We start from the raw sequence: 14,045 nt of genomic DNA on the forward strand, positions 1-14,045 counted from the left end.
AGAGAGACAGGGGCTGAAAAAGACTGAATCAGACTGCTGGCTCTTCCGGAGAGGAGAGTGAAGACTGAGGGTGCCAAGGGCAGCCTGGCCCTTGTCTTTGTGTGAGCAGTACTGTAACCGGCTGTCCCTGGACGGAGGGCCCGGCGCCTTGATGCCCCGTGGCTGCTCTCTCTCTGAGGTACAGTGCATTGTGGGATTGCTACCCGGGGTGCCCATCCCCTGGCCATGGGTCTGATCCACCTCGGTGGGAGGAAGGCTTGGACCAGGCCTGGCCTTTCTTGAGCCAGGCCCTGGAGGGTGTTCCAAGACCCGGTTGGCAGCTAGCTGTGGCTCAAGGAGACCCAGGCGGACTTGGAGGGAGAGGAGGTGGGCATTGGCAGAACAGACCCGCCCCCGACTGTCGCTATAGGGGTGGGTCTGCTGGAAACTGAGGTCTGTTGGTAGGATGGTGGGGAAGAGCAAGACGGGGCTCAGAGATGGGAGAGCCAAGAGACAGAGGCTGGTCTGGAGCACAGAGGACGCAGCTGTCCCGTGTCTCCCTTCAACTGCAACCCCATCAGCCCCTCCTCCCCGCCTTCAGGGGAAAGAAACTACCGAGAGAGAAACCTGGAAGCAAAACGGGCTTCTGATTCCAAGGGGGCTGCACCAGCCCTCCCTCATGGGGCGTCCGGCTCAGCCTCTGCCTCAAGTCAGAGTCAGAACAGTGTATGTGAACTAAACCTGCCTGTTACGGTGGCGGTAAGGTGAGGGGTCGATGGGCCTCCGTGCAGGAGAGGGAAGAGAGTTGGTTGTCCTGAGTACAGCCAGCAGCAGCAGCTGTGCAAAGTGGGCTGGGCCAAAGCCCTGCTTCGGAACTGGAATTGCTACTGAATTCATGAGTGTGCGGATATGTCTCCCTACCCCCCCACCCAACCCCCCTCCTAGTTAGCTGATGACCCCTGCCCTGGCCAGGAAGCTTCTTGATGGCGGGCAGCACTGTCTGGTGATGCTCATGCTGCCCACTTCACTTCTCCAGTCCCTGGCGGACAGTGATGGAGTGGGTGAGGGAGGTACTCCAGAGGTTTGGCCTCTAGGGGGCAGTAGAAGCATGGGAGGAGGGAGGGGCAGCATCTTTCCTGGACCACTCTTGGTCCAATTTGCACCTTTCCTATGGCCACCAATGCTGCTCGCTCCTGGGGCGGGGGGAGGAAGAGGGCATTTAGGGAAAATTGTGCAGTGGTCCCTACACCATGGGTCAGTGATCATGAGCTACTGGCAGGCAGCAGCGACCACACCATAGGCTTGCGGGGGGATGGAGGGGGCACTTCAGTTGGAGCTCGGGGAGTGAGTATCTCCTTCCAACCTCGGACCAAGCCTGCGGTAAAGGAGAGAAAGTGCACGGAGAGGGCCGGGACCCAGTTACGCTCCTCTCCACCACTGGGGGTAGGAGGCTCCATTCCTGGCAAACCCTGCCTGCTTAGCTCCCTCATCAGCCCCTGCAAAAGGCTCTGCCTCCTCCCTCTTTGCACAACACAGGCTTTCCCGTTGCTCTCCCAGCTCTCTATAGACTCTATTTTTATATCTATTTAAAACATAAAAATGTATAAATATATAGGATATTATTTATAGATATATAGACGTGATTCAATCTCTTACTCTGTGTATACGTACTGTATATGTCCATATATACAATATATATGCTGTAGCATTTGTATTATACACTGCACATACCCCTGCTTCCATGCACTCTCCTAGGGAGACTGGATTGCATAGGTATTTCTAGGGCGATACCACTTGAAGGGGTTGGGGTGGGGGAGAGCCAGATGGATGAGGTGGGCCGTACCATTTTCCTCCCCAAAGGGCACTTTTACTCCCTCTGGCTAACACACAAAGATCACCTCAAAGGCTCCATCACATATCACAGCTCCATCCACTCAGCTAAAGCACCCAGAACAGAGAGCAGAGAGGGTTTCTCCTCCAGGCAGAAAAAGGGTCCTACATTAAATCTTTCCTCAAGACCCAGACTGGAACCTCAGACCCAGCACCACCTCCAGGAGGCTGGTGTCTGGAATGGAACTGCCCCAAGCTCACCAGCCTCCGAACACGAACACGCCTTTCTTGGTGAAGCAGGCCTGGCCTCCCTGCTTGGGCTGTCCGAGGCTGGCCTGGCTGGGCCTGCCCCTAGAAGAGGGGGGAGTGTGAGTCCCAGTGGGATTGGAGCCTTCTGCCCAAACTGGGTGATAGGGCCAAGAAAAAGCACGAATTCTACTTGGAAATCAATCCAGACAGTAAGCCAAAACCAGCTCTAGGTACCGATTTCCTGCTCCCTGGACTAGACCTCGAGGGTGGAGGAAAAATGAAGGGGGAGGAATCTAGAAGAGAATTTCTATTTCAACACCCCAGGCCACTTGCTGGAGCCCACGAGGCTCCAGGGAACAGCTAAAGTGACTCTAGCCCCCCAGCCTGGGCTGGGCCAAGTCTGTCTTCTACTTCCCTCTCTCCAGGATCATTTTCAGCATTCTACTGCTTTTCCACATGGAAAATATTTCAACATTACCTTAAATAATTACAAGGTCCTTCCTCCAAATGATAGGATCAACAGAAGCAAGTCAAGGAGAAGGGCTAGGCAAGACGACTCAACATGGTAGCATGTAGGAGGGGTTGGGGCCACGACCCCCAATGGCCCTGGATTCAGGGTCCAGTATTGACCCCTGCTATCCAGGGATCTTGGAGCGGGAGCCTGTTCTCATTCCCAAGCGAGGATGAGGAAATCAGGCTCCACCCAGTACTATGGGATGTGGCCAGCAGTCCAAAAAACAAAAACAAAAACAAAAAAAAAACCCCAAACAAACCAAACAAAACCCACAAAAAAACCAACCAGTGATTCAGATGCCTGAACTCATATTCAACCAGGCAGTCAAAACCTGGGGATTCTGACACAGCAAGAGTTCTAGGCAGGACTGGGCTGTCCTCAGTTTTCATGGATGGTAACGGGGTTTTTTCCTCCATTGAGGAGAAGCACACCATTTTAACCACAAGGGCCGCTGGTTCCCAGGCTCGGTAATGTATGTGCTAGGCATGATTGCCCCCCCAAACCTGATCTCACTTCCCATCCCCTCCAAAAGCCAAAGAAAGTTCAATTAGGACAAGTCTCAAGCCCAGAGACACACACACTTTATTCTAAGCCAATGGTTGTCACTCCTAAGCCAGGGGCTGAGTTAAAGGGCTCTGTCTTGTCTGAAGCCACCACAGTTGGGATGTAATGGCTGCCCAGCCAACCATGGTTTATACCCATCAAAGGAAGGTTAGGTTAGCCACGCATGTGCCTCCCTGGACTAGACCCTGAGGGTCCCATCAACCCAAGAGTCCTTCTCAAGAAGCGGAGAGTGGGAAATGCCTGTGACAGAAATCACCGGTAGTCACATGCCCCATGCTCAGGACAGAAGCACTGAGCCTCCTGGGAGCATCCAGGCTGAGAAAAGCCCCTGTTGTAAATTGCAGTGGTGTGTCACCCCGATTATTCCCTGTCCCCAGGCAAAGTGGCCTTCAGAGTGTCTGACACGGCCTAGCTGAATGCAGCAAAGGGCATGCGCACCCAGTGTTTGGGAGCCTTGCCCAAGTTCAAGACTCCCCAGAGAGCCCATCCTCTCTGTTTCAGACCCTGGCTGAACAGGTGGCCGCCTGTAGCCATAGCTCATGCTTCTAGCCCAGAAGCAGGTCGCTGGCTCCCAGCTCTCTCAGAAGGTCCAGGTTGAAAATGGCATTGGCCCAAAGGATGGTTCCCTGTGGATAAACACTGAGCTAGATTGGACCGTGGTCTCTCGAGAGGACACATTCGCAGCCCTGACTAGATGCTCAAGCAGATACTCTCTTCCTGGTTTGCAAATGAGTGGTTTAGGGGGACTATCCACAGAGGGTCCCAATGCAGTGGGTGGGGAGGAGTAGAGGTGGGGGAAGAGAAGGTGTAAGGCATCTGTTGGCTAGAAGAACGGATCCCAACCTACTGTTTCTGCCTCCACCGAAGCCTGCCCACCTTGCCATCCACCTCTGCCTTCAAGCCATCTTAGTCTGTGTGGTGGAGAGGAAGCTGGGGAGGGAAAGGTGGAACCGTGTGCTTTGCAATAGCATCCCACTTGACCACAGTTACTGACCCTGATGGGAAGGGTGGAGTGGGGGGAGGAGGCATCAGCTTAAAGTGGGGAAGTGGAGTGAGGCTGGGAATTTCAAAGCATCAGAAAGAGCTTTGGGTCTTTCCTTGCTAGTTTCTTCTCTCTCCTTGTTCAGAGGAGGGTGGGGAAGTACGTGGGACTGGGGAAGGGGTGGGGGGCTGGATGCCACAGGCAGGGGTGCATTGATTTGTTGAAGAAGGCAGCATACGAGGCCTGGCAGTGGGACCGTCAGAGAAAACCAGGTTTTGTTTTTTGTTTTAACATGCTACATCACTGTTGAAACAAACAAACAAAAAGTTTCAAAAATAATATATAATATATATATAATATATTTATGTAATGAAAAGCTATCAACTAGCAGCAATGATTCTAAAGTTATCTTAGCACCAAGACCATGGGGGTGGGGGAAGGGACCTGTGGGGGGTGAAGGGACTGGCAGGACAGGAAGGGGGAGTGACATGTTCAGTGTTGATGACATTTCTACTATGTTCGCTACGGTGGCATGAGGCCTCAGAGGCAAGATAAACCAGAAGGAAGGGAGCCACCACAGTTTTATAATGTCTGAGCCAAGCCGGTCGGGGACCCTGGGGCCAGAGCACATGATCCTTTGCTCACCCTCTGCCAGCTGAGAGGGGTGGCTCCCTAATGACCACAGATGGTGCGGATCTTCCTCCCTCCCCCAAATATGACCTGCACCCATGATACGGGATCTCTGCATATCAAATATGCATAAACCAAGTGTGGAAACATGAATAGAAGTTTCTAACAGCTCACGCACATTTAAAAAACAAAACAAAACTCCCTTGCGAGGTATACTGGTAGTTAAATGAATGAAAGAGCATTGATCTGACTCCTCTAGCTTAAACCACTACTTGCCCCAGGGAGTAGGCAAGTGGCTACTTCTAAAGCTTATATCGTGGTTGGTTGTGTGTGTGTGTGTGTGTGTGTGTGTGCAGGCTGATGCCTTTGAGAGTCCTATCTTTCCCCTTGCTTATTCCTTTCTTCTAGGACATCTCTACCCTGTTCAAAAATGGAAGTGTTCACAGGCATAGATGCATCACCCAGGTTCCCACTACCTTCCTGCCAGGGGGTAGGGCTGGTTATCAGCCTGTTGCAGAAAAAGGACTAAATCTCTAGAGACTCTCATTTGCATAATCCAGGGCACAACTTGCATTGACATGTCCTGCCACGGAACTCTGGCAGGCATTTCTTGATTATTAAAGGGAAAAAATACCCCTCCCCCCATTATATGATTATAAAGATAGAGTATAAATAATTTATGTAAATTGAATACATATTTTTCATTTTACTTATTTTTAGCCAATAAATCGCTGCCCTTTGGGGTCTGGATTTCTCGGCTCTTCATTTCTCCAGCAGCCCTGGATCTGAATGGAATCAGACTATTTTATCCCACACTATTTAAAAACAGGAATGCAAAATGGGCATCCCCTCTTCCTTCCCCAGGATTTCAAGCTCGGTTGTCAGGCAATTTTGCCTTCAGTATTACAGGTAATAAGGATCCAGGGGGTCTGGAAGGAGGGAATGAACAACCCAGGGACGGGATTGGCGACAGAGGTGGGGAGTAGTGGGTGTCACAGTTTGACCAACACATGTTTCTAAGACAGTGAAGAAAAGAGTAAAAATCTCTCCAGCTGAAGTCAGGTGGGAGAGAAAGTCAAAACACCTGATCCAGATACACAACCCGCCCTTATCCCAAATCAGAGATCGGACCAGCATGTCAACACAGAGGATGAGAAACCCCATCATAAAACCAAACAAGAAAAGGCAAGAACATAAACCCCAACCCGAGCCCCTCACCCACCCAGACAAGAACATGGACAACACGAGTTACCTAAAGGTGATGACAGAGACCCGTCATTTTAGCTTATGCTGTTGGCTGGCCGGCAGGTGGGAACACGTGTGGCCCCAGCACATGCGTCTGTGAGTGAAAATGAGTTGCCACGGATGTTGCAGCTGCCAAATGTTGTAGACAAGAGTCAGTTTCTGACATTATTCCTTTCTGAAAGTCCCCAGTAGCTTCTGGTGGATGTGTCACCTTGGTTTTTAAAAATTTTTCAGTGTGGGTTTTTAATATATATAATATAATATATATTTATATAATATATCAAAGCTTGTGAGTATAGATTAAAAAAATATTCAACAGCTTAGTGACCTCTGTGACACCGGTTCCCTAAATGTCCGGGTAAAACTCTGCTCCGTGGTCCACGGTCTGCAGCACCGGCTTCTGTTCCAGCGCAGACATCCTGCTGAGGACCTCGGCGGACAGAGAGTAGGTGTTGCCAGACTTCTCCTCAAACCAGCTGTCCAGGGCTCGCTTGGCGTCAAAGTTGGCAATGGGCGGGCCGTTGACTGCGATTGTCAACAGGTCGCTGAGCTGCTCCAGGGTCAGGCGGGAGCGGTGGTTCTTGCGCACTCGCTGCAGGGCATTTCGGCCTTTCTCGCAGCAAGCGGTGGAAGTGGGGAGGACCTTGAGGATCTGGATGATCTTGTTCAAGAGCGGGAACCTCTGTCTGTATTTGCAGATGTGGCCGATCAGGTCCTTGAAGCCATTTTTGGTATAGTAATCAGCCTTGAGTTCTCGCCACTCCATCAACAGACTCCCCCGGGGGTCCAGCCCTTCCCGACAGATGTCTCGGGAAAAGGTCGGGATAGCCTCCAGGTGATCAAATATCTGAATCATATCCTCCTTGCCATAGCTCACGAGCTCCTCGCTGCTCCTGGGCCAGGCGGCGAGGTCGAACACCTGGCAGGCCTTCACAAAGATCCGGCTGCGCGAGTCGAATCTCTGAGCCAGGATCACTTGGGTCTTCTGGCAGATCTTCTCCCTGATGGACTGGAACTTGGCTTCAGCCACCCTGAGGTTCTTCATGGCGATCCCATTGAAGCTCTCCCGGAAATTCTCCTCGAACTCCTGCAGGTATTCCCCGGGGCAATCGGCCAGTCGGCTGATCTCCTGGATGGCCTCCTCGATCTTGTCATCCACCTGAGACACCAGGAGGTACTGGCCCTGAAAGACGTAGGCCAGGCGTGAGAGCACAGCGATCACGTCCAGGAGGAAGTAGATGAGCTTCATGGACTGGTAGTCCATGAGGAACTGCAGCAGGGCCAGCGCGATGGCCGAGGCGTCCGCCCGCTGGGTCTGGCTGCTGACGTCCTTGAGGTGGGCCACCACCTCCAGGTAGTCCTTGATGAGGGCGTTGAGGACATTCTGCTCGCCGATGATCCACCTCACGGCCCGGATGTCGCCCAGGAACTCCGTCTCCTCACAGAGGGTAGAGGCCGTGCACCGCAGCTCGCACATGAGTCGCGGCGAGTACCGGTAGAAACTCAGCAGCTGCTTCAGGTTGTTCTCCAGCTCCTCCAGACAGGGGAGCTCCTTCCCACTGATGGCATCCAGGATTTCTAGGTGGGGCCGGTGCACCATGAAGGGCAGGCACAGCAGCCAGGGCAGCGTCTTGCGGATCGTCATGAACATGCTGGCACGCAGGCTGGCTGTGATGTTGGCCCCGTCTATGCCCAAGCCAACGGTTGGCTTCTCATCCTGCAACCGGATTCCCAAGGCAGAAAAGGCTCGATCAAGCGCCTGGAGATAGCTCTCTGTGCTAGAGAACCCCAGTTCCTGCAGGGACAGGAACTCTGTGGCAGGGGGGCCATCGCTGCTGGTGTATTGGACGTAGACAGCCACCGTGTCGGCCAGCAGGTCATCGCTCTGCCCATCCAGGATGATGCTGAGGCAAGGTGACTGGCGGATGCGCTCCACCAGGTCTTCCCGCAGTGCCCGGGCGATGTGATGGATGAGGATCTGGCAGTCTCCCTCATTCATGTACTGGTCCACCACCTTGAGCTCGCACTTCCTCAGCAGCTCAGCCAGGGGCCGGAAGTCCAGGTAGGGCCTGCCCTCGAGAGCCAGGTGGTAGGCGGTGTTGAAGAGCAGGGTCATGTTGCGGCACATCTCCTCCGTCTTCTCGGGGTGCATGCGGAGCTTGTACAGCTGCAGGCACTTCTTGTGCAGGTTGCTCTGGCTGTGCAGTTTGATGGTGTGGATCTTGAACTGCTTGGAGCCGATGATGAAGGCCGAGGTGCGGGAGGACTGCACCGTGTACTGGCGGCAGACGTGGCACCACATCTCGTTGAGGGTTGGGGAGTACCGCAGGAACCAGAACTTCTTCAGCCACTCCTGCTTAAAGCGCCGGATTCGGCGCCCGGTGGCAGACGACATCTTGGAGGGCTCATCGGTGGCAGTCATCATATCGTTAGAGACCGATTCATCTGCCGAATCGACCTCCTGGTCATCGTCCTCCATGATGGCGGGGCCGGAGACCATGCTCTCGGAGGCTGGAAGACAAATGGGAAAGAAACCTTTACACGTGTGGGGGGAAACATAGACGTTTCTAAAATGAACAGGAAGCACTGCCCAAAAGGAAGGTGCCACACCATGTGAAACATAAGCCAATTCCTACAATGGGCTGAAGCCCAGCCAGAATGTATTTAGCAGCACTCTGGCTATCCATGTGTGTCTTTCCCTTTGTGGATTATCCACGGTGGCTTCGTGCCCTCGCCCTCCACTAGTGGGCGCTCAAGGAACTTCCATGTTTGGTATCAACTGACCAGCAGGACCAGAGGAAGAAGCATATCAAACACCCTTAAGTCAGAGAGCGAGGACATGAGACTCCTTTGTCCCACCACTAATGTGGTCAGGGGTGGCGTGCTACCCTCAAATGGAGGCAGCTTTGGCATGGCCCCTGGTTATTTCAGGACCAGAGCACAGATGCATGCTTTGAATATCTGAAGCACCTCATTCTGAGCTAAGAGATGTGGTTTAAATAGAAAGTGCTGTGTCAATACTCTAAGCTGCAGATGTGTACTGAAAACCCTCCTTGTCAACCAGCTCCAAGACATCCAGGCAGCCACAGAGAAGGGCAGGAGCATGCAGCTGAACGCCCGGGACCCAGGTCCTTCCAAGACCCCAGGCAGGGAGATGGGACCGTGTGGCAGAGCAGCAAGTCGGGAAGAGAAGAACGAGGTGTGCTCCTGGGCTGAGGTCGGGAGAGCCAGGAGCTCTCCCAGACAGGACTGGGCAGAGAGAAAGACTGGGTTTAGTAGTTGGGTTGTGGGGGTCAGACACCACTAGGACCACCAGAGAAAGGCAATGGTTCAAGAACACAGCACACACCCCTTCTGCAGCGGAATGTCCTTTATTGATGAGAATACAGGGCAAGACATGAAGCACCCACAGGAGCTGCAAAATGACCTGTCAGAGGGGGGCACCTGAGGGCGCGGGCTGTGGCCAGAGCTCACCTCCGAGTCACACGCCTCAGGTTTCCCGGAAGGCGGCTCCTGCAGAGCACCTGCCACCCTCATACTGCCCACCGTGTGCTCTTCCCTCCGACACCATCTCACCCACACCGACTTACCTGCAGGGTCTGAGAACTCTGGGAGCTCCAGTACCTGTGCTGGCAATACGGGGGGCTCGGGAAGCTTCCCAGACTTAAGCATGTCTAGTTCTGCCTGGAGTTCCCGAACCTTCTTCTTTAGGCGAATACAATTAGGACAAAAGGAGGTGGTGGGAAGCTCATGCGGGTCGGACGCAAGGGAGGCCTCGGCAGGACTGTCGGCCTTGAATGACGAAGGCTCCTCTTCTTCATCGTCCAATGGGCCTGGCTCCGTGGAAGCCCCTTGGGGGGTCTTCCAGTCCCCCTCCCTCTGGGTCCGGCTGACATTCTGCACGCCACGCGACATGGTCATTGCACACTGACTGTAGGCATCGCCCTGGTATTTGGGGACTTTCCTGATGACCAGTGAGGTGCTCAGGGCCAGCTGGCGGGCTTCCACCTTTGCAGTTTCCAGTGAGGCCTCCAACACATCCTTGAAAATGAGGTCAATTTTCTTCTTCTTGGACTGGGGGTGCACGTCCCCCTCGTCAAAGCCACGCTTGTAGGAACTTTTGCCCTGTTTCAACACAGGGAGGTGAATGGGACCCCTTAGGTCCTCTAGGTCATCCAGAGCCTGCTCAGACTTCTCCCTCTGTAATCGCTTCTCTCCTAGGAAGGAAAACCAGGGTGTGAGGAAGTGGGGAAAAGCCCCAAGTGGAGAAACAGGCAGAAAACAATGCAGGCCTTCAGTTAGGAAGTTGTTTGGCACATCCCTATGGGTCTGGCCTCGTAGGGGCAGGTGTGACAAAAAGGGAGAGGCGATCGCTCAGTAGATCATGGGATCATAGGACCCAAAAAAGCAGAGAAGTTTTTAAAGAGACAGTTTCAATGGAGTCTTATGTAGAAAAATGCTATGGGGGGAGGTAGTTGGAAGGTACTTGCCTCCTGCTCGGTCAAATGAATGAGTGGTGACATTCCTGAGAGCTAAGTGAGGATGGATTCCCCACCCCTCCAGGCGTCTGGTCCAGTCCTAGCAATTAGAAGACGGCTGCTTCGACTTGGTAAAAGGTACACACGAAATACCGAGTCCCACTCCTTCCTCCTCCCTCACACTCTGAAGTCAGCCCACTTAGGGCAAAGTCCGCCTAGAGCAACTGTTCTTTCCATTTCTCCCAGTAGTCGGAAAACTAGCAGTATGTGAGAAAGCGTGCCGGCTGAGGCAGGAAGACAATGCAAGATGGGCCACCTTCAGTGGCTGCAGCTCCAAGCTGACAGCCTCCAGCAAGGTAAAGAACAACATGGCCACACTCAAAATATAGCTGTTTCCTTACCTGGCAATACAAACAATGCTTCCTTTTCTATTTCTTCCTATCATGTAAATGAGTTAACAAATCCTTGGTGAGCTCCCCAACAATGAATTATTTTAGCCAGATTTTCACAATGGCTGGCACAGTTCCATAAACTGCTACAGAAGTACAAACGCTGCCTGTGGGGGGTGGGGGGACAGTGCTAAGTGGGGAGTCCTCAGAAGATCCTGACAGCAGCCTGTGGAGCTAGGAAATCCTAAAGGCTTCCTAGATCAGGGGCGGGCCCTGGGAGATGTGACTGAGCAAAGACTTAACCTGCTCAGATGTTGTAATTCGTCTGCTGAGAGCTGCATTTTTGAAAGACCTCGGAGGGAAGGCCAAAGGATCTCTGTGCAAACCAGAGCCACGCTGTGACCAAGCTCGGCTTCCCACAGCGGGCATGGGGTGCTGTGCCCTGGCCTGCATGTGACTCCAGATTTCCTACAGGTAACAGCACAAAAGCAAGTAACCTATTCAGGAAGCTCCTTTTCTGTCCTCATGTAAATGCTTAGGGCATGATCTCACGTCCAAGGCTCCTGATTCTCAGGCGCTCCCCACAGCCTGCATTTCTATACTAGCTGAGGGACAGAAAGTGTGAAGATGAAGAGAAGTTTTTAAAAATGCAATATATCTGTGCAGATTATATGTGACACTTGCTCATTCAGAATCTCTAAACAACAAGGCCACCCTTCCTGTTTCTCGTGGACGGATCAGGCAGCAAACAGCTGAGGACGCCTGGAGGTCAAGACTACTCCTCACCAGGGATTCCTCATGCTACTCTGCTCAGAGAAAAGGTCATTCAAATGTGCTAAGATGAGCAGGAGGCCTCTTTGGACTAAAGGCTTCTATGGGTCAAAAAAGACCTTTAAGCGTCATGAAATTGATTCTAACACCACCATAAAACATGGGGAAAACACCATGACTCAAATCAATGACTCAAAGTCGATCAAACAACATGAATTCTTTAAATACATATATTAGATGCTCCTATTCTTAAAAGATAACCACAAAGAAAGCATTTCTACGTTCTTCAGGAAGCAGTTCTTGGCACCAACTAATGTCCCTATTTGATAAGGACTAATAATTCATGCTCTGGCCTTTATCAGGGCTCCAGCCTCCAATTACAAAGAGGCCTCCTTCCAAGTAAGATCTTGAGGGATCGAGCATGGGGATCCCCCTTCCAGACCAGGACTTGCATACAGATCTAAGACACCGCTACCCATTTCCAGTGTCTGCCAACGCTACAGGTTACAGAGACACAACATCTAAAGGCCACTGAGATCCACAACTGCTCACAAGGACTTCAGGACCTACCTCCTGCCTTGGCCCTGCCCCACCGTGGCTTTCAGTTTCCTTCCTGTTTCCTACTTCTCAGCCTGGCCAGGAACAGACATTCCCTCCTCCTGTACCTTCACATGTCTAGGTGCATCTCATGTCCAGTCTGCCTGCCAGGCTCCTTGAACCACCCCTGATAGCTCACTCCCTTCTCTGAGCTTTCCCCTGGGGCCTCAGGGCTCTCTGAGGATGACGCAGCTTGAAGTGCTTTGGAGAAGACCCTGGGGGAAAAGGACATGACAAATCCAGAAGAATTCAAAAAGATTATGGCCAAAGGATGGAACCTGTGTCCTCAGACATGACTTCTCTTGATTTCCTCCTCTTTGGTGGTATGATTCTTTCGGAGACTTCTTGGTTGTCTTCCTTCGTTTCTTCTTTTATCCATTCAACAAAGATTGAGCCCCTACTATGTATCAGATGCTTTTACACGAGGCACCTCCAGAGGTCAAATGGAAACCTTGGCGATCTCATCGTGGGAAAATGCTTACCAGCTGAAATCAGCATGTGCCCAACCTCCGGATCCGAAGAAGACAAGAGATGAGTGTGTCTATGGGGTCTCTTCTCACTGCCCATCCAATCACCAGATACCTTTTACCAAGTCAGGCAGCCGCTGGGCACTCAATGTCCACAGTCTGCTTTGCTGTGTTTTGTTTTTAAAGGTAGCTTAATTTCAGTGGGCCACTCCTACCCCCTCTCATCTTCTCTACTCATATTCCAAATGGAGCTTTATTTCCAAAAAGTAGGTTGGTCAGGAATATGATATAGTGGGGTCTGGGGAGAGCCTTGGTTCCTGGGACCAAATGGATTCTGGGTCTTTGAAGGTATGGTTTTAGTGTAAGGAGGTCCCATGGAAAGAAGGACTTGGACTCACCAGTTTGCCCTGGCCAAGCTGAGGGTGGAGTAAAGAGGCAAAGGGCTAGGGACTGGGAGTATTTTAAGCCATTTTCAAATGACTCATTTAAACGGAGCCCAGATGGACATCTCACCCACCAGGCCACCATCCACACCTAAGGTCACCTCCCTCCAACCTTCTTGTTCTAATAGATACCGTTCTAATAGATACCGTTCTAATAGATACCAACATAATGTTAGGACCTCTGGGAATGAGACCAGGAGGAAGTGGTGGTGGTGGGGCGGGGGGTGGGGGACTAGTTTTGCCTGGCAATTCATATAGCATCATAGGTTAGGGCTCAGAGCCTCGACTCTAACAGATAGAGTTAGAAACCCAGCTCTGCCCTTCCTAGCCATACGACCCTGGGTGAGTCGCTATATTTATTTGATGCTCAGTTTTGCCATTTGTAAGATGGGGATACTAATCCACATGAATCATTAGTTTTAAAAGTCTCCAACTGAGGGCTTACAATGGTCAAGGTAGACATTGTTCTAAATGTGTTCTAACCAACTAATTCTCTCAGTACAGGTTCAGGTAGGCGCTCCTGTTGTCCTGATTTCATGGGACATGATGGAACACATGCTTAGCACATATTAAGCCCTTAGTAAATGTTACGTATTATTGCAGCAGTGGCAGTTTATAACATCTTTCCATCACTTTGAGGGGGAAATAGGATTGCTTTTGATTAAATGTATGTGCTTGGCTTTGGAGACTTGCCTCTCTCCATGATAATCTGAAATGTAAAATAAGACATTCACATGTAATAGGGTTTCTGAGACGGTTTCTCGTGGAGGATATGTGGTACCCACAACCCTGCCCAGAGCTGCTGCTCAGACCTGGACCACCTGTTTGTCCTCTGGGTCTCCCCATTGCTGGTGAACTGTATTTCCCATCGGTTTTCTTAGGACGCTTCTAGAGAAGCATTCCTGGC

The 14,045-nt window shown here is 51.8% G+C and overlaps 1 protein-coding gene across 1 annotated transcript in view; it reads right to left on the reverse strand.

The window, feature by feature from the left end:
• PRDM11 (PR/SET domain 11) overlaps positions 1-14,045 on the reverse strand; it is a 51,306-nt gene that overhangs the window by 176 nt on the left and 37,085 nt on the right. The window contains exons 7-8 of the mRNA XM_023746951.1: positions 9,584-10,210; positions 6,001-8,504 (exon numbers count right to left, since the gene is read on the reverse strand). Coding sequence (XP_023602719.1) covers positions 6,340-8,504; positions 9,584-10,210 — 2,792 coding nt within the window. The 3' untranslated portion in view covers positions 6,001-6,339. The remainder of the gene's footprint in view (positions 1-6,000; positions 8,505-9,583; positions 10,211-14,045) is intronic.

Source organism: Myotis lucifugus, unplaced genomic scaffold (assembly GCF_000147115.1).
Source record: "Myotis lucifugus unplaced genomic scaffold, Myoluc2.0 scaffold_769, whole genome shotgun sequence".
Classification (NCBI taxonomy): Eukaryota; Metazoa; Chordata; class Mammalia; order Chiroptera; family Vespertilionidae; genus Myotis; species Myotis lucifugus.